General features: G+C 34.1%; 1 protein-coding gene across 1 annotated transcript in view; it reads right to left on the bottom strand.

Moving 5' to 3' along the window:
- Nucleotides 1-22,141, bottom strand: part of LOC123684629 — a 90,764-nt gene that overhangs the window by 45,888 nt on the left and 22,735 nt on the right. The window contains exon 3 of the mRNA XM_045623991.1: nucleotides 8-148. Coding sequence (XP_045479947.1) covers nucleotides 8-148 — 141 coding nt within the window. The remainder of the gene's footprint in view (nucleotides 1-7; nucleotides 149-22,141) is intronic.

Below are 22,141 nucleotides of genomic sequence, written 5' to 3'. Positions count from 1 at the left end.
TACATACCTCTTTCATGTAAACATTCAAGTTCAGACAATTGTCTTCTTTACCAATATAGTAAAGAAACATCAAATGACTGGATGGACACTCAGGACCTTCTTTAGTTGCATCTAATTCATCGGTCCATGGTTCTGCTGGTTGAGGATCCTAGAAAAAAAACAATGAATATTGATTGCTATAGATACTTTGCCATCATTCAAGATGATATTATTTATTATTACAACACTGATAGTTTTCCCAGAAGGCCAAAAGAGAAATCGATACAAACTGATAATGAATAGGTCAAACCTAAGCATAATAAATAATAATAAAAATAAATATATCATAATACAAGATAAGTATCCATTTATGCAAATATCGTACAAAAATTATAAATGTTGAAACCAAGTGAAAGTACATTGAAAATAGTAAACATTTACATAAATATATAATAATAACGTCTTTATTAGGCCAAAGTTAAAAAAACTACCTGTTGGATGCGGAAATAACGTAGGTTGATAAATCTTTATTTTGATTGGACATTATCTGCAATGGTTCAACATTTTTCTATTTAATCAATAGAGATAAATAGAATTCAATGAAATAATAAATTATGTCGGCTCTCAATTGTAAAAAGCAAATAATAAATCTGAAAAAGGAGAAATTATTTAACAATGAGTTTGACATACTCTGCCAATAGGTTTGGCACAATGTTTCCTCGTATTTCTCTTGTTGAAAATTTTTTGGTACGATTTATGCAAGCGGAATCCTCATATCAAATTAATATTAATTAATGAATTAATACTTGTTCACTATCTTGGAGATTGTTTTATGGAGGACATGGATTCAAAGTTGGATAGACCTCTGGGTTGACAGCTGAGCGTTGAGTGGGAGACTTACATATTTCAATCGACCCTTTTTTAGCTTTAAATTTTTAGACAAGTAATCAAGTATCCGAGATGCCTATTTGAGTCTTTCTCCCTTGCTATTGTTGAAAATTTTTTGGTACGAAGATAGATTCCTTATAAAATAAAAAAAAAAAAATTATGAAAAAGCCTTGTTTTCGAAAGGGTGTTTCTTGTCTTACTTCTTTTGTGATGATTCTACGACTTCTACGAGTTTATTTTCATGAATAATTCTATAGATCGAAAACAGAAAACCAAAAAAAAAAATTTATTAATTTTTCACATCTCAGTTTTCATAAGAAATAATAATGAAATTCGAGCGATCGCGAAATATTGTAAGATTGCGCGTAAACAAGGCAACATCAAAGCTTTCCTCTTCCTTCGGAAGCATTATTGATAATTAATTCAATCATAAAAATTTTCCTACATGGATCACCTTAGTTTTCATACTATAAATTTCCTCGTCTTTTTTATGTAACTAATGGAAACCAAATTTGTTTCAATATTTGACCGCAATGCTCGTTATCATAGGGGGAGATAAGAACTTCCATGCCTCGACTGTCCATTATAATATTACAAATATTCCTTAATGTCACATACAAATGAAGCAAAAGTATTCCAATATGAGTTGAACCATCATTTACCTTCATTTATATTGATGCAGATTGATATCGATATAACGATGAGCTATCAGATAACGACCCAAATGATAGAATAAATATGCACAGAGAGACTGTCATCACAGCTATGTTGTAATGAAGATAATCTATTTCAATTATGCATAAATGATAATAATTTCACTATTCTAATAGTGTCTGTGTTCTTCGAATTCTGATTTTTTCAATCGATAAGGTTCAACTCAATGATCTTGACCTGACCCTGAGTTGGCTACCCATAGGCAAGCCGGGACAATTCTGATGGTCGACAAAAATGGTAAAACTTGTGCAAACGTTGCACTAAAGCTGGTGGTTCCAGCCAATCCAAGGCATCTGGGTTGCGTTCAGCAGAAAGAGCAGTCGCAAATTTGATCCCTGAGCGCTTGCAGATATTAAAGTGATCAGAGAGAGGTTTTCTGAATGGTTAATAGTATATTATTCAACGAGCGGTAATGTAGGTCATAACTCACGCAGATGAAGTTTGCAACACGAGCCGCAGGCGAGTGCTGTAATTCATCAAGTGAGTTATGACCATTACCGCAAGTTGAATACTATACTTTATCTATGACTATATCAATAAATATTGAGAAAAATATACTAACTTTCGACCAACCAAATAGCAGCACAGAAGTATAAAAGCACAGATCCATATTTTCCGATTTATTATAGTGAGTTATAGTAGTGAGTTATTATAACTCACGCTGTTTGATAATAGATACCATTAATTGCTCAAAAGTAGTTGAATAATGATTATATAATTCAATAGGAGTAGATAATAGTATATTGTGCAACAAGTGGGGAAAGTCCAACTTTTCTCGCGAGTGTGGAAGTTTGTGGCACGAGCCTGAAAGGCGAGTGCCGCAAACACACGAGCGAGAAAAGGACTTTCTCCACATGTTGCACACTATACTTTTCCTACAACTGCACAAATTTCAATAATTCAAGTAATGGACTTGAGTCAAATCAAAATGGCCTTCGTTGACAGTATGTGCTAATTTATTGCGTTTCCATAGAAACGACTCAAAAGCCCAATTTCATTGGTCTATCAAGCGAGGTGTTGGCAAAGTGCCGTGGGGAATAATATTTCCCACAGTATGAGCAATACATAGTTTTGGAATTGAGTAAGCTGTGGAGAATACGCTACTTTTCATAGCAGTTGTAGGAAAAAATACTTACTCTCTGAAACACCTGCTTTGACAGTTTTCACAACGTGTTGTGATTAGTGAGCGGAATGCAAAATCGCTCAGAAAAGTGGCGTCCGTTCACTGTTTGAATCTATGGGAGATGATTACCCAACCACTCAGTATAATAATAAACAGATGCTTCAATGACGGATACTTTCCTCGACAGCTCAAAATGCGAAAATAGTACCTATACACAAAGGAGGGACCAAAAATCAACTTAACAACTACAAGCCTATATCAATTCTTCCGCCGCTCTCTCAGATCTTTGAAACCACTATTAAGGACAGAATTTCCAGTTTTCTGAAAAAATAAAAAATCATTTGCAAGGAGCAGTATCAGGAAAATAAGTCGACGAGCAGTGCCATTACATCTCTACTGCTAGAAATAGCCGATAGTTTCGACATCGGTAAAAAATGCGATAAGATAACGTTTGACTTGAGCAAAGCCTTCGACTCAATAGATCATGTCATGATATACTGTTGCAGAAACTGAAATATTGAGAAATTAGAGGTAAAGCATTGAAACTTATCGAGAGCTATTTGTAATCAAGATTCCAGTGGGTGCAGATCGAAGATCGGTTCACTTAGTGGAAGGAGATAGTATTCCGAGTCTCTCAAGGATCCATCTTGGGATCAATACTATTCTTATTACACATAAATGATCTAACCTCAAATGTCCATTGCGATGCCCAATCATTGTATGTTGCTTACTCATCTTTCTTGAACAAGGGTAAAAATCAGGAGGAATCAAAGATGAAATCCCTGATAATAAGGCAAGAAGCCAAAAACTTGTTTTTGACTAACAACTTCAAAGTGAACAAAGACAAAACCAAATACATCAGCCTAGGGTGGCATTTCAAGCTTGATCAACGAAAATCACATGTGTAGAAATTCAAAGTACCAAATAAGATTGAATTCAGTCAGCAACAACAGGAAGGATTACCGACAAATTTGAATAACATCAAAAACCATAAAAGGTCCGCATTATACATTATACTCATAAATATCTAGATTTGGCGTGATCCCCTCATAGTGCTATTTACGAGTTATTGACGCTAAAAAAACACATGCACTCATCAGACTTGTCGGCGTTCCCTTTGCGTTGCCGAATTTTATGGCAACTGGGGGTTCTGGATTTTTTTTTCAATTTCCTAATCAGAATGTTGATTCCTCAGAATGCAAAATATATTCCATCACTTCCAACAGATACTTCTCAAGAAATATAAGAACTTCTATTATGTCATATGACATTCCCTTATTTTATAATATTCTTCATTTTTTATATCAAATTATATAGTGTTTGGCGTGGGCGCTTTCGAATTAGATAATGGTTCATCAGCATCATCCGATTGTTTTATCCGATGATCTTAAAAAAAAACAAATTTTCAAGCTTTTTATAACATCGAAACTGAGCTAGGAACCTGAAACTGCAAGGCCCACTCTAGAGGGGCGGCAAATAATGGTAAAATTTTTCTTTATTTAAACGAATTTCACTGATGATTTTTTTTATCAAATCTACTTATTTTTAACATCTTTGTATCATGAACACATATTCATCATTTCAAAGAAAAAAAAAAGAAGGATCTAAAACCTGAACTCAAATTCATATATTTTATCATTTATTCATTAGAATTCAGAATCCCACTATACTTGAATTGATACTAGTTCCCTATCTTGGAGATTGTTTCATGGGGGAAGTGGATTCAAGGCTAGACAGACCTCTGAGTTGACAGCTGAGCGTTGAGTGAGAGACTTTTAGATGTCAAGCTTTAGCTTTTTTGCCAATTACTCTAGTATCCGAGATGCCTATTGAATCCATCAACCCTTGCTCGAGCAAGGCTCTCGAAGTCTGAGGTGGAGATAGGTCTACGCACAGCATGTCAGAAGCGGATACCACGCAAATCTAGAACGTCTAAGGAAGGGTGCTTGGCAGTATCTTGCCTCGGTAATATTCCTGGCTGGGCAGTGTTCTCCAAGTTGTTGTCTCCAGATAATCGTCCTACAGCTACAATACTGTAGTGAATACTTTTGTGGTGAACCAAGAACGACCAGCTAGGGCCTGTCTAGATACATGCTTGTTCCGCTAGATAAAATAGATAGTAGTTTTTGGAGCCTGCTTGTGTAACAGCTCTGGTTAGCCAGAGAGGGTTCTCGATAGTTATCCTTGTTCGGCAAATACGCAAGTTCTGGGCTTACTATGCCAATAAACCGCTCGTGTAATCACTAAGTAAGGGATGGTGCACCTGCCTGGGGCCGTTCTACAAAAATCTTGGTCTACGTAAAGACCACGTCAAACAAAAGGATATTGTAGAAAAAAGGGTATTCTACCTGCATTAAAGAACACTGCGAATTTTTTTATTCCATATACTATGTGGGCAAAGTTTCCAATAATTCGGATCTACTGTGACTATTATTAGGTCTTTTATCGATATTCTGCTTCATTTTCTACTGCTCTAATGATGCCATCAACACAAAGTTTTTAATTTTTAGGTACCCTTAACAATTTATTGCGGAGTTATAATCTAAATCTGAATCGAATATTATCATGGAAATATTGGGTAATTCCTTTCCAATATTCTTCTTGAAATTTGAATAGTTCTGAAGTGAGATCAGCTTGATATTTTGTATGAAGCTTGTTGATTCATTGAAACATTCAAAATCACAAATTTGTCATTTTCGCAGTAACGGAAATATTGGTTAATACTTTTCCGATAGTTCTCTCGAATTTTCTACTGTTCTAGTTACGCAATCAGAAGGAAATTTTGCATGAAACCTAAAATATTCATTCCACCTCCAACTGAAACCAAATTTCAGACGTCAACTCAAAAATTTAAATTCGGCAATCGAGATCCGAACCTATCTTGAAAATTTAAAGTTAATAGGTTGTTTTATTCAAGAGTTATCGTGTTTACGGCCAGACGTCGACAACCAATACAAATTGTCATCTTGACGAAATGATCGAGTGCTAAAAAACACTGAATCCATGTACCATTCTGTGTATTGGACCCTGCTTCACTTTTTCTCTTACAGTAATACTAATACCTAACTATACTTCACTGCTTAGATTACCAAGGTAATAGAAGGTTTGAAAAACGAACAAGTACTCAACTGATGCGTTAAATTGATTATTTTTCGTTTTCTGCATTACCGAAGGATTTTATTCGGTGAATGAATGCAATGTCAAGCCCATTGAACCGATTATTATATCAATATTATTGTAATTAAACAATTATCAATCTTTACATAATTCTCATTTATATGAAAAGTTTTTTTTCACATTTAACGATTAACAGATCGATTTTCGGAGCATGTTTATACTTCCTAGAAGCTCGGTCAAGGAGTATCTAATAGATTCAAATAAAATGGAAAAAAGCACTTACATGGCGTCAGGAGCTTTTGTGCGCCCATTTCTTCACAATCGATAGAGACCTCCGGTATATACTTACCAAAATATGAGATGTGATTCGTTAATCATTATAATATTATTGTCATCGGTTAGTGTTCATAAACACATAACTGACAGAACACAAATCTAATATAGGTTATAAAGTAGAAAGTAAAGTTATTTTTCAAGCGGTGAATAATCCGTCCATTCTGAAGGATTTCTTTTAATCTGGTGGTAGTTAATTTAGTGTGCGGTGAACAGATTAAAATCGAGTTAAAAAATAATCTTGTATTACATTCTTCAGTGCAGACGGCAATATATCCAGGGAAAAGAAAAAAGGCACTTGACTATACGTTTCACATGTATGTACAGGTACGAAAATGTTGGGGTTCTTCGGCCCTCCTCAAGTTAGCACAGGGTCCTCGTGTTGGATAACTCGACAGAGTTATCCCACAACACCCTCGAACAACTTGTAGAAGTTTCATCTAGTTCGGAATTTTTTCCAGCAGACCCCACTTTTTGTCATTTGTCTTCTGGACTATTATTTTGATCGACTCTATCTCAATTGATATTACAGAATTTAATTATCTACAATTTCAAAAATGAACGTGTTGCTAAAAAAGTCATTAAGTTAGAAGTTGAAAGTTGTGTCATGTTATGAGCAAAAAACCGGAAAAAGCCCGAAAATGTTGAAGTTCTTCAGCCCTCCTCAAGTTAGCACAGGGTCCTCGTGTTGGATAACTTGTTAATCATCCCACAGCACCCTCAAACAACCTCTAGAAGTTTCATTGAGTTCAGAATTTTTTCCAGGTAAAATGTACATATCTACTAAGTTTCTTGAATTGGAATGCCTTAGTGGACATTTGGCGCTACGGATTTTTTCGGTATAAAATTCATATCCCAACACTGGAGTCACCTAATTTCAAATTTCAGAGAGCTCCTGATTAACAATTGAATATCCTACACGTTTGGTCTCAAGACATTTTTCAGTCGGTGCAGTCCTTTTCGATCTACCGGCGTTAGAAGTTGAGGGGTGTCAACTTTGAAGATGAGTTTGTAAAAACTACCTATCTTTGCCAGACAATTACGGTTGAATGGCTACACCGATTCCAATGTTTCAAACGACATTAGACGGAAAATTTAATGCCTTTCGAAAAAGAAATTCACAAAATTTTCTGTTGGACGTGTACTCTCCAAGTTATAAGCGAAACACCAAAAAAAGTGCCGAAATTTTGCAGTATTTAGGCTCTCGCATCGGAAGCTCAACCTAGAAAACTCCGCAAACTCCGATACCTGTTATTCAGAACCCCTAAAAAGGGTTAAAATGATTGACAGCTCTTGAGAAATTTTAGGGGCAAAACCCTTTCCTGGGCTATATATCTTTTGATTGTTGCACTGTTCGACTAGATCTTAAGCATCGAATATCCTATCTGCACTAAATTTTCTGGACCTGTGCGTATATTATGTTATGGATCTAGTGAGACTCATTTTTCATAATTCCTGGTTCGTATGAATAATAACCAGTCAAATCGGACAATATGAATGATGTGATTAATGATCATTCAAATATCATAATTCATCAAAATGTCTTGGCTTTAGGAATACTACATGATGGTTTGTCAAATTGATAGAATGTGCATAAGGTTCTTATCCAAATAAGAAGGTCAAGGTTGGATGTCTGATAAATGTTGTTTTGATAGTTGTTGCAATGAAAAATAATGAGCAATTCAAACTATCAATGAATTAGCTATGAGTAATAAATAGTACTGATATGCTTTATTATTTGCTGCTGAGTAACTTCTCTATTTTGAATTATTGGATTATTGGTCAGAAAAATCTGAAGACTTAGATCATTTCTATATAAGTATACCGTTATTTTGAACAACTATAGTGTTAATATACATTTCGCCAATAAATTAACGCACCACTATAAAAATTAGGCAAAAGTTTAAGATAGGTACATTTTCGTCAAAACTACTTGTCCGATTTGAATGTTTTTTTTTTTTGAATGACGAGTCATTTTCTTGTGACCGTTAGTGTGTGAAACGTATGCGCATAAAAATCTCTATTTTATAAATACCTGGTGTTTTTTTTTCATGAGGATACTAAGAATCATATCTGGATATACGCTGAGGGATAAGAAGAGAAACACAATCATTCTCAATCATGCTAAATCCAGGACATTGTCAAATGGGGAAGAGCACGACGCGACGACGATTTTGGAACAACCACGTCAGCAGAATGAACATGGGAAGAATAGCCCGAGACGGAATCCCAAATACCATAAGACCCATTGGCAGACAACATTAATGAATGGGTTCTGGAAGAAAGATAGAATGGAGCCAACATATGTATAAACAGAATGGACGAAGATCGGATAATTAGAAATAAATCACCGTTAGGAAGAAGGAGTATCGGAAGACCCAGAAAGAGATGGAGCGACAACTTGCCCAGATAAATGGGACAACGGAGGAGGCGAATCTTTGATGTGGAACTGGCATTGTGCCTATTTAGAAGTAGGAAGAAGAAGATAAGAAAATCAGATCTGATTACAGTACGTTGCGCGTTAGATTTGATCTTGAAGAAATTTGAAGAAATTGGTTTGATAGGAGTTATGTCACTGCTATTAGCAGGGAATTTTTTTTGTATTTTTTTTAACTGTTAATTTGACACCACTTCCGTTAAAGTACTCACTCATATTAGAAAAATTTTCTGTTATTCTTATTCACTACAGTCTACAATCATATAAGTCCTATGTCATAGTTCAAACGCCCAATTTCCCTTTGAGCATATTCCATAATCTATTCACATTCTCTCCGCCCCAAATTGATAACAAACTCAATCAAACCAACCCAAAGAGTTTTCTGTAGTCCAGTTGGTTATATGCATTATTCTTAACACTCCATTAATTATATCATTCTAATAGTATTCATCATATTGATACATAATACGAAACACTGGAGCTTTATTAATAATGCCCAATGCTCAGTCTGAATTCTCATAAATTGAATATTTCTGCCAATTGGTAAATTGATTTAATATAATCCTCATATTGTGTCAAGATTTTTCAGTTTGAAAACTAGTATCAAATACGAAAAATATGATGTCATTATTCTTCAAATCAATGGTGATTTCACATGAAATGATTCATATTCGACCCAAAAAAACAAGAATGCAAATAAAAATGTGCTACTTGTTCGACAACTACTACAAGAACAACAATGCTCGAATCTATTTCCTCCTTAGCATAACAAACAGAGCCGATAATTGTGGATGTGCATGCTGAATGAATGAATACAAAAAAAAATATCTTGAATGGTTTTGTTGGATACAATTGTAAATTGAAAATATTCAAATATATACTAACTGACAAAAGCACTGCAACACCCAGAAGGAGCTGTTTAAATTTTAATTTTTTTTGGAAAAACATAGATAGTACCTATAAGTAGCAAGAAGTAAATGATTGAATTCGGAGAAAAAATTGTGAAAGTTTTTTCATAAGAACAATTTTTGTTACTTAAATATTGTAATTGTTTTTTGCAAATTTTTTATATTTTACAACAAACCAGCTGTTCGAGGAGATCCAAAGTTGATGTTTAGTTGTTGTTAAAATGCCTAGAGTACGTGCACGGGGAATTTATCGCCAGCTTTGTGAATTTGAAAGAGGTCGAATTATTGTTCTAGGAGACTGTACGAACAGAAATCTCACTTCTGTTATGAGATGTTGTCAAGCGTGGTTTGATAATGCCCAAAATAGAAGTTCAATATCTACGTCTAAGATTTATGGACATTAAAAACCGATTTGCGACAACTCGATCTTTGGCTGATGAGGTGAACAAGGCAATTCTGTAACTGTCCGAACGGTTTACAGCTGGATGAGGTCTTTTGGACTGCAGCATTATCGACCCCATCTGGGGTTACCTCTGACGGTTGAGCATCGCCGGCAACGATTACAGTGGTTCAGAGAACGTCAACATTGGAATGTAGAATGGCATCCTTTCGTCTTTTTTGATGAATCTCGATTCACCTTGGGTGCACATGATCGCCGAAGAAGGGTTAGACGAAGTCTGGGAGAAAGATGTGACCTTAGTTTGATGTTGAGCGTCATGTACACCGGACTGTAGTCGTTATGGTATGAGGTGCTATTGCACATGCAAGTAGGTCACCTTTAGTCTTTGTTCGGGGTAACATGACAGCGCTGCGTCACCCCTAAAGAAAAAGTGGAGCCATATGTTCTACCTTACCTAAATCAGCTCGAGAATCCAATATTTCCGCAAGATAATGACCGACCTCATGTTGCCAGAGTTAGTTCAATCTTTTTCGATGAGACCCATATGATTTTTTTGCTATGGCCGCTCAGATTTCCAGATCTTTCGCCCATAGATCATGTTTGGGACATCATTGGTAGAAGGCTTAGAAATTTACCCCAGCCTCCACGGACTTTGGAGGCTGTGAGACATAAAGTACAAGTAGCTTGTTATTATTAACAAATTTATTTGAAAAAAATTGTAAACCCTTCGTTTTTTCCCAAAATTTCATTTACTCCTTGCTATACTATGTTTTACCATAAAGATTAAAATTTAAACAGCTCCTTGTGGCTGTTGCATTTTCTTTGTCAGTTAGTATATAAAGACAAGATTACATTCAGGTAGAAAATTATTCCCAATTTCGTGACTTCTCCGAACAAACAATCAATGTCAAAACTATTTTTTTTGCATTATTATTATGCGTCCGTACATAATGAACTGATAATAGATATTGATTCTACATAGTAATGGAAATTCTAGGAATACATTAATTTGAATAGGAAATATTCTTTATAGTGAACGAAAACCACACAACGGATGTTTGGTTCTCAATTTGCTTCGATATTGAAGCATATTGTTTATTATCAGAGGATGCTGTTTCTGCTGGATAACTTCCTTCAGGGATACTTCTTTCCGGATAAATAATCAAGTTGAATAGTGTAGAAACAAATTTGTCACGGTTAATCGCATCACATGATTTGAATTGAACATTCATAAATTATATTGGCAAGTTTCCAAATTTTTTATTTAAACAAATTATGTTTTTCGATGGTTCCACACAATAATTCAAACGGGTTGAGTTAAATCTTTATCGAAAAATTAATGTGATATCTTGCAGTTATGCAAAGAAAAGGATAATGTCTTGCAATAAGCTCAGTTATTTGTAAACATAACGCCATCGAAATGTTAATCGATTTGTGTCTGCATCATAAAGTTATTTTCCATTGAACATGTCAGATCACGAGTCAAATTTTCGTCATTTGGGGAAGGTTTTATCTTTCTGCTCTAATATGAAGAAATCTGCAGCTGCGGCTCATCGAATGCTCTCAAATATCTATTGTGAGGCCGCTATTATAAAAACGTGCCGAGTGTGGTTTCAACGGTGATTTTGACGTCGAAGACCAGCATGGCGATGGAAGAGAGCAGATTTTTCAAGGATGCAGAATTGAAGGCATTACCTGATCAAGACTCGTGTCAAATGCAACAAGAATTGGCAGAATCATTGGAAGTGACGCAAAAAGCCATTTCAAGACGCCTGAAAGTCATGGTAATGATTCAGAAACAAGATCATTGGGTGCCGTACGAGTTGAAGCCGAGAGATACGATGAACGGCGTTTGTTTACTTGTGAACAGCTGCTTGCAAGGCAAAGACAGAAGGGATAACTACATCGCATTTCAACTCGAGACGCAAAATGGGTTCATTACGATAATCCGTAGCGTAGATACGAGAGACATGATAAAGTGATTTAACAGCATGTCAGTACTCGAGTACTGCTGCGAAAGTGGTCGAGACATACTTGGAAACGTTGAAATGGTAAGTCTTACCCCACCCGCCGTATTCTCCAGACGTTGCTCCCTCGGACTATCACTTGTTTAGATCAATGGCACAAGGCCTGGCTAACCAGCACTTCCGGTCTCAGGAAGAAATTAAAAAATTGGATCGATTCGTAGATCGCTTCAAAAGATGACCAGTTTTTTTAAACGCGGGATTCGTACGCTGCCCAAAAGATGCGGCAAAGTAGTGGCCAGCCATGGACAATACTTTGAATCATAAATGTGCAACCAGTTTTTTACAATAAAGCCTCGAATTTCGAAAAAAACGGCGGAAGCAGGGTTGGACGCTTTTTAACTTATTATAGAGTAATATAGTTTTTGTAATTTTTTCATCAATAATTAAACTCTCTTATAATTATTATATTATTACATCATCTCTTCCTTATATTAAATCCCATCGTTTAAGAGAATGAACACTTTTATAGATTCCAAATCTTTCTTCGCTTCTTATACTTCCTATAAATCTACTACCTAAATACAAGGTCACGCCAAAATTAATTAGGTATGCCAAAAAACTAGCTGAAGCCGTGAACCGAATTGGTTGGTATATACCTCCAGAGGAATGGTTGACCTTCAAAATCGCATTAGAAAATATTTGCCGATGCGTTTCAAATTACTAGCCTCCATCAGACTACCGAATACAGTAATTCTTTGTTGTGATCCCTGCTTTCAATTCAACCGGTATTATTCAACGGTTGGATGCCTTCCAAATGATCACGTATCATGTCCAAAATGAGAAATACAACGTAGGTTCCTCTGTATCATTTATTTGATGTTGATTATCTGTAATTATCGAAAATGAAGCACAGAATACGTTCTCAGTCATATTGTTGAAATAAAAGTGAATTAAAAATTAGATAACGACAAAAAAAGATCTCGGTTACGGAAGTAACCGAGATTGCCACAGCTAACATTTTACAAATCTTCAATTGAATATTCAAATCCTCTAGGATTCATTTCAAAACACTGCATATTGTACCCAACAGTTCATTATTTCCTATTTTTTGAAGAACATTCCAACTTCAATGATTTTCCTGAAAATACATAGTTACTTAATGAAAAAGTATTTGACTCCTCTAACACTAATCGAGATATTTAGTATTTGTATTGTACAGGGTGGGCAAATAAGCGAGGTAAGCGGCTATATCTCAGGAACCACTCATCGTAGAGACTTGCGGTAAAAAATTTTACTGCTAAAGTAAACAAAAGAAAACACTGAAAATTGTTTTGAAGTTTATACCTCCACCGCTAGGGGGCGAAATAGCTATCGTCGAGTAGAAAAATGCATTTTACTCGAAAAATTTTCATATTAAGTTGGAAAAAAAATATCATCACTGTAAACCTTGGAAAATTCTCTATCTGTTTGAATTGTCACTTTCGATTTTGCGACATCAAATAAGGGTGGGGGAAAGATAGAAATCTGACTGATTGAAATGTCTGTAACTTCAGTTTGGCTCAACATTTTTGAGCAAATCAGATCTTATTTGAGAGACAACATCTTGTTGATTAAGGAAAAAATATACTCATGATGAATTTGATTCAGCTGCTTCCGATAGGGAGCGCTTAGTCAGAAGTTCATTGTTTTGTTCATTTTTCTCTGAAATTTCAAATGTAATGATAGGATTTTCTTAACAGAAACAAAAATTTCATTGAATTTGCATGAAAAAACCTGAAGGTCGCAAAGCGATAATTTCAGGCGTTCTGAAGTTATGGCCGGAAGAAGATATTCTTCAACTGATGCACTGCGAAAAACCAAATAGGGTCTTCAAGATCTAACAGAAACAGAAATCCCATCAAATTTGTATGAAAAAACCAAAAGGTCGCAAAGCGATAGCTTCAGGGGTTCTCTAGTTATGGACGAGAAAAGATATTCTTCAACTGATGCACTGAAAAACTAGATTGTGTCTTCTTTCGGCCATAACTCCAGAACGCCTGAAGCTATCGCTTTGCGACCTTTTGGTTTTTTCATACAAATTTGATGGGATTTCTGTTTCTGTTAGAACTTGAAGACTCAATTTGGTTTTTCGCAGTGCATCAGTTGAAGAATATCTTCTTCCGGCCATAACTTCAGAACGCCTGAAATTATCGCTTTGCGACCTTCAGGTTTTTTCATGCAAATTCAATGAAATTTTTGTTTCTGTTAAGAAAATCCTATCATTACATTTGAAATTTCAGAGAAAAATGAACAAAACAATGAACTTCTGACTTAGCGCTCCCTATCGGAAGCAGCTGAATCAAATTCATCATGAGTATATTTTTTCCTTAATCAACAAGATGTTGTCTCTCAAATAAGATCTGATTTGCTCAAAAATGTTGAGCCAAACTGAAGTTACAGACATTTCAATCAGTCAGATTTCTATCTTTCCCCCACCCTTATTTGATGTCGCAAAATCGAAAGTGACAATTCAAACAGATAGAGAATTTTCCAAGGTTTACAGTGATGATATTTTTTTTCCAACTCAATGTGAAAATTTTTCGAGTAAAATGCATTTTTCTACTCGACGATAGCTATTACGCCCCCTAGCGGTGGAGGTATAAATTTCAAAACAATTTTCAGTGTTTTCTTTTATTTACTTTAGTAGTAAAATTTTTTACCGCAAGTCTCTACGATGAGTGGTTCCTGAGATATAGTCGCTTACCTCGCTTATTTGCCCACCCTGTACATATTGAATTCATTACCTCATGGCATATCGTAATATTTTTATCGAAGAGCATCAAGGCTGTATAACACCTAATTTTTATACTAAATTTTGTGCGAATATAACATATAAAAATTTCCCAAGAAAAACAAGGAACGTTGGACGGCGAACGGATTTACTTCATCCGATTTTCGAATTTTGTACGTAAACGATGATAATTCTATGGTGGTTAATTGTTTTCTTCCCGAAGGATTGCAAAAGTTTATCATTCGTAATAACAGAAAAATTACAAATTTCACACTATAACAAAATAAACATTAATGAATAAAAATTTAAATGAGTTGATAGCGGTGGGATTCGACTCTTGCGATATTCGTAAAGAAAGACGAATAAAAATTTTAATAATTCATGTCTCCAAAACTAAGAGTTAGGAACTTGCGTTAAAACTATTGTTTTAATTATAGTCGTTGCTATTTATGCTCCCAATTGGAATATGTAGGGATTTCTAAATTAAAAGGAATTATTTTTGTGTTGGTAATGTTTTCTTGATTTTTTTCCTTTAAAATTAAATAATTTTTTTTCGGGATAAACCAATTGCAACCGATTTTTGCACCCAATTTCATGCAAAAAGCTTTCAAAAAATCTGTAATTCACATAAGATATACCAATTAATAATAATAATAATAATTAATAACTTAATCATTACTTATACCGGGATATTATTATTGATTCATAATTTTGAAATCAAAATATACGGATAACGGTGAAAAGTATCGAGTTTTACCAGGTGTACCTTTTTGGTGTAAATTGAATGATGTTCAAGTTTACTTCAAATTTCGATTAAATCTAACTTTAAAAAAATTATGGTATGAACCGAGTAACTAGTACCTTCTAAGAGAATCAGATATGAAAACAAATTCATGGAATGCATCAGCTTCCAAAATATATTCGTATAAAATTTCATTACAATGTTGGCAGTAGTTTCGGCAGAAGCGTAAAAAAAAAGGTAAAAATTGCTTGTCTTCAGCGTCCTTGATCTTGAATAGCTTTACGAAAATTCCTTATTAAGCAAACCCCAATTATTTTTCAGTTTTCTTGCCATCCTAGAGACGGGATCACCTTTTTTTGAATCAACCTGTGTAACCCAATTCTCATTAGGTGCTTCCTGAGATGGTAGTGTAAAGAAGTCAGTGAGGAGGTGTACCGGGTTTTTCACCATAATTTGACCCCCCCTTTAACTTTGTTACTAAAAGAGGTACAAAAAAATGTTTTCCACAAAACTCTCACGAAATCAACTAATGTTTTTTAAAATGATTTCACAAAACGAAATATATACAGAGTGGGCCACATATTGATAGCAACTTCATTTTTTCAAATGGAACACCCTGTATATTTTTCTATATTTGACTAGCTCTTTTTCCCATGATTTCAAATATATAACATATGTTTGGCCTATATCTCTTATTCTGAGTACCACAGAGTTTCAAATTTTAAGAACCACCTAGCATGCTCAGTAATCAGTTTTCAAGTGGTAGGCTGTGATAAATCAAAATGCTCTTTTTTGAGTTATCTCGTTGGCAACGAATGACATATAGTTAAATTGCCAACGAGATAACTCAAAAAAGATCATTTTGAGTTATCGCAGCCTACCACTTGAAAACTGCCAGCTTGCATGCCAGGTGGTTCTTAAAATTTAAAACTCTGTGGTACTCAGAATAAGAGAGATAGGCCAAATATATGTTATATATTTGAAATCAGGGGAAAAAGAGCTTTTCAAATATAGAAAAATATACAGGGTGTTCTATTTGAAAAAATGAAGTTGCTATCAATATGTGGCCTACTCTGTATATATTCCGTTTTGTGAAATCATTTTGAAAAACACTAGTCGATTTCGTGCAACTTTTGTAGAAAACATTTTTTTGTACCTCATTCAGTAACAAAGTTAAAGGGGGGGTCAAATTATGGTGAAAAACCCGGTACCTAGCATGTTTTTCGATTCGATGTCAGAACTCATACTCTTGAGGCAAATCCGTCTAAGCAGTCTAAGCACAGCATTCGATTGCAAGGTTTTTTTAGTTGAGAAATTAATCAAAATTAATTCAGTCTTCACCTCCAGCTGGAATAATTCATCCACTATAGCAACTGGTTTCATACAGAACTAGCAAATAACATTGTTCCGAGAAAAGTTCAGGACGACGGATGGACTGACTTTATTTTTAGATTCTACACACCCTAAATGTCTGTGGAAATTTCAAGGTTGGTTAAGAACTTATTCTCCTCAATCGATTCACTCCGAAGTTTGATTATTGGTTATGAAAAACAACAATACTTCATTCGAATGATAATTCAGATTTTGATTGAAAAAAAGGAATTGAGTATGGTTATTTATCAGTTAGTTGTTTATAAATATTTCACGCAGTCATTAAATAAGCTACTATCTTAATTTGTGAATTATTAAGTGCAATTCATCAATGCAAATTATAAAATGTGATTAATCACATGAAATTTCTTTGTTTGGATTGCCTGGTAATTGCCCTATTCAATCATATTCAAAGCGTTTTAGAAATTCAATGATTTTGGTCGTACTTCTTTGCTGATGCTATTATCAAATTATTGTTATCCTAATATTATCCATATATTCATTAGATTATTTGGCATTCATTTAATACCCAATTAAATTTGGAAAACTGAAAATTCTTTCAACTTTGAATTTCGAACTTCAATTTCTTTTGCAGTTGGGCCATTAGCATTTTACTGTTTCATCTAGGTGTATTTCAAGTCTGGTGAAGTAATGAGTTCTGCTCTAGTAGGTGGCAATATGCCAATAAATTTTTTTGGTAACTTCTAATTATTCTGTGCCAATTGATATTTGGCTTAACACGCACTTCCTAAGGAAGTGCTTTCTTCGATCTCTTGTGTTTCCTCCGGGCTTTTTCATCGTAGTCACAAGCCTTCCTTTCAAGAGGGTTTTCGTGATTTTACGTTTCATTGAAGACTTTAGATTTAGTTCTATAAAGTGATCGTCTAGAAATTATATTTGCAGGTCTTCATGTATCCGTACGTTGCCGACAAAACAAGGTGCATTTACAGATTGTCTCAGGATCGTATTCTGCACGACTCTGCAGATAGAACTTTGCGGCAAATACCCAAACCGGCCATGCGTAAGTCATGACAAGACGAATGATGGTCTTGTAGAGAAGAAGCCTGTTGCAAAATGGAAAGAGACATTTTGCTGCTTATGTACAGTAGCGGTTGCAAAAATGCCACTGCTATCTTTCCCTTCACAGCTGGTGTGACATGTTATTTCCAAGTGAGTTTTCTTATCAAGTATCACTCCCAGATAATTAGTTGTCATTCTACAGAGGAGGAAAATTCCGGACTGTGGTCTGGTTGGGTTTTCACCAAACTGCAGTAGATACGCGCAACCGAATGGACCACTGCTAAAAAAGGCGAAATTTCCCAAAAAAAAAACTTTCAGGACTACACTCCATCATTTAGTGCAGTGATGTTTGAAAAAATATATAAATATATATAATAAATTATAAATAATAAATTATTGGGAATCGGAATTGATTGCTCGCATATCAGTTGGTGAAACATAATTTCAATATTAATGAAAGAAAATAAATAAGACTATACGTTCCAGAATTTTGAAATTGTGTGAAATTGTGAAACGAATAGTCAGGTGTCTTAATTATACAGTTTTATTGATATTTAAAATTATTGAGGCGCCAAAAACTATTGATAGTTGTTTTTTGGGATGATACGATGCTGGCTATGATGAAATGTTATCCAAGTTGCAACTTAACATAAAATTTATAAAAATTAAAATTTCTCTGCCGATATGGCACTAGGTTTTTTCATGCTTCTTTCTTATGAAATCAGCTCTCCATAGCAAGTTATATTCGGTCATGTAAACTATTATTATTTGTGATTCTTCAATATCCCAACCTGAATTGTTGAAATTTTATCAACGCGTTTGTGCATGAGCAAGGGTCACGTGAGTACCTACATTAGGAAGAGCTGAAAAATATATGGAATTACTACCAGATTGGAATATTTTTACCAATTTTCACCAATATTGGATACGTGGAACGCAAAATACGAGCACGCTTTATCTAGAAAAGCTGAATTTTTATAAAAGACCATCTACGACGAAATTATAAATCCCTACCAAATTCCATAGAAATTCCATAGAAACCAATGTTGTTCAGGATGATCAGAAATGTATTTTACTGATGTAATTTGGAAATCGGAGACCAACATTTTTTTCTTCGTAAAAGTAATCTTTATATTCCACCATTTACTGTAGACTAGAAAGACAAATTGATTCAGATCTCCGAATCGTCATATAATTCATGAATAGACCATTTTTCCATGTATACAAACTGTCATAAATAGCCTTCTTCTATAAATAGCATAGTACACTTTAGAACTAGGTTCGATTAACTAGAACACAATTTATTAGTCTTGTATCTATCAGGGCAATCTGTTCCATTGATGTACATACTCTATGAGCATGGGAACATTAATCGTGTTTACCAGTTCAATTTGACATTGTTATTTGGAAAGTATCATTAGAGTTTCTGCTCATTATTTTTCAACTAGCAAATTCACTAATGAATGTGTGCAACAATATTCATCTTCGTCTTTGTATAGGATTTGCAATAGGAATAACAAAATTTAGAATGGTTATTAAAGCAACACTGTGTATAATTTTTTGACGTATGACATATCTGATATTATTTGTGTTCAATAGATTATGCCATTCAGTCATGGAAACATATACGCTTCAACAAAGTTTGGAGATTATAAAATTGTTTTAAAAAATCAGTGCTCATTTGTGAATACTGAGAGAACTTCAGAAATATATCATAGACAACATTACAAAGTTAATCGACTCGTTATTCATCGTTTTATAGACAAATTTGAAAGTGAAGTTTCTAAACACAATACATACTTGGTTTCACTTTTAAATTTGTATACAATAAGGCGAATAGTGAGTTGATTAGATATTAGATGAACAATGTCGTTCATTTATTTCTCCCTGTGTTCTTAAATATGTTCACGGCCGAACGGACAGACAGATCCGAATTTGAGGACGCATTTATCATCATGCTGTCCCAACACGATTTGAAGTGTTGGAATATATCTTTATTTTTTATACAGGGTTAGAACTATTTGAAGGGATATTACAGGGATATCGAAAACAGTTAGAAATACAGGGTCGCTTCAATTACAAAAAAAAGTTGCGTTATTTAGGGATGAGTGTGTTGGTGTGAACAGATCCAATATATCTCCAATTTTTGTAGAGTGTGATACATCGTTGAATACGTTATTTTTTTCTTTATCACTCCATAAGGAGAACCAATATGGTGTCCATAAGAAAAAAAAATTGATTATCGCTTCTCTGAAACAATAGAAACCAGAAAAAATTTGAAGACACCATTTGTATATCCATATTGGATAATGGCTACAAACCGAATTTCGTGAAGTTATCTCTAAAAACAAACGAGTCATACAAAAAAAAAGGATTTTTAGTTTTTTCGAGATATCTCGGGAATCATTGGAGATATTTTGGATCTGTTCACACCAAAAAACTCATACCTAAATAACGCAACTTTTTTTTTCTAGCGACCCTGTATTTCTAACGGTTTTCGATATCCTTCTTGTAGTGCCCCTACATTGTGTTAAATGTTAGCGTTTATTTTTATCGTGATTTAAAGATCTCTATTCTAACCTTGCTTTCAAATCATCAAATAGTTATAGCCAAGTTATAGGATGAATAAGTTTGTGATGCTGAAATCATTCAAGTCAATTTCATTCTTGCTTGTTTTTCCAGTTCATCTGGTTTTCTCGTTCTAATTCACTCAAATAGATGTGGAGGCTTTTAACCTTGAATTTCCTCAAATAATTTTATTTTAAATGGACGAATTTTGAATGTAAGAATCAGGCAATTTTTTTTCTCAGGCAAATACTTATGATGAACAGTCAAAACAATGTTTAATTTGCAGTAGTATTGTCAAATGAGAAATTACATTGATATTCATTCAAACATGATTATAAAAGTATACTCACTATTTGAAATATCTAGCCAAATATAGAATTGAGATGATTAATTAAACTCATGTTTGTTGTCTCTAAGATAAAAATTTAGCAAATATTTACATTCTCTCTCAAGTGCGGGATAGTGACCTTTTTTGAATCAAAACATTGAGAGGAAGTAACTAATTCGGTATTACTAGAAAAGAAAGAAGAAAAATTTGTTTTCATTCTTCTCTTCGAATCCACTAAACAGTGGAAAACAACGAGATCATATTTAGAGAGTACCTAACTACCTACTACCTACATATGTCGAAACTTAATTGATTCACAAGGTAAAAAATATGTTCCTCAATTAGATGACGAATATTGTATCATTCAGTTATTCACGTTATTTTGTTTCATGAAATAAACACTCGAAAATGCTTAGTATCCTCTTACACTGAAAACTTGGCACCGTCGATTTAAACAGTTGTAAATAAATTTAATGTTTGGATTCCAGATATGCGTTGGAGCAAACAGGGAGCTATATCTGACCACAAAAATGTTTTCCTTAACCAGTAGAGGCAACTGTGAATATAGTAAATAGTTCCTTTTCACCTTCTATTTGCCATTGTATTAAATGTGATACACAGATGTTTGATAAATACTATGTATCATTTGATATCAGTATAAGTATACCATGACACAGAATATTAAAAATGTAACTTGTACTTTTGTTTTGGGGGCATATGAATAGGAAACTACGAAATACGATTTTTACAATAATAAAAGTTTATTCTTAATGTTGTTCCTAATAGTTATGGATGTGAATAGGAAAATATTCGATTAACAATTATGTATAATATATAAATACCATATTTCCTTCATTTCTTGATGGAATCTCATTTTATATAATGATAGTAATCAATTAACACTTGAATTAACATCAATTTCCATAATTTTTGGCACAGAAAACAGCATATGTATAAAAATATTGTGGCTTCTTTAGGTTTGAAATTTCAACTAATTTGAAAGTATGTACACCAGACAAAATCTCAACGAAGTAGTAAATTTTTTCTTGAACCCTTTGGTCGATTTGATCAATAATTTTTCTGAATTGTGGTTAGATTCTTCAGGACTATAACTGTTCAAATGCAGCCCCCAATTTCTCTGTTTTCTGTTAGATACAGAGGTAAACGAAAAGAGTGAAAAGTAAGCTTTCATTCAAAACATCCTGTGAAGTGGATCGTTGATAGAGAAGAACGTTCATGAACATATGAATGTTGCCTCATATTTTCTGAACATTTCTCGTAATTAGGAATTGCAATGTCTCAATTTTAGAGAGACATAATAGCACATTGAATGGTTTCGGTATAATGAAAAAAAATGTGTTCATTATATTAATGAATAGTAATCATCAACTGGATTTCATTAATACCATGAACTACCCCTAATTAATGATATTATGAATCCCTGTTCATCAATATCACGATTCATAGAATGACCTT

The sequence above is a fragment of the Harmonia axyridis genome, chromosome 1 (genome assembly GCF_914767665.1).
Source record: "Harmonia axyridis chromosome 1, icHarAxyr1.1, whole genome shotgun sequence".
Taxonomy (NCBI): Eukaryota; Metazoa; Arthropoda; class Insecta; order Coleoptera; family Coccinellidae; genus Harmonia; species Harmonia axyridis.
This window is presented reverse-complemented; position numbering and strand designations above follow the sequence as displayed.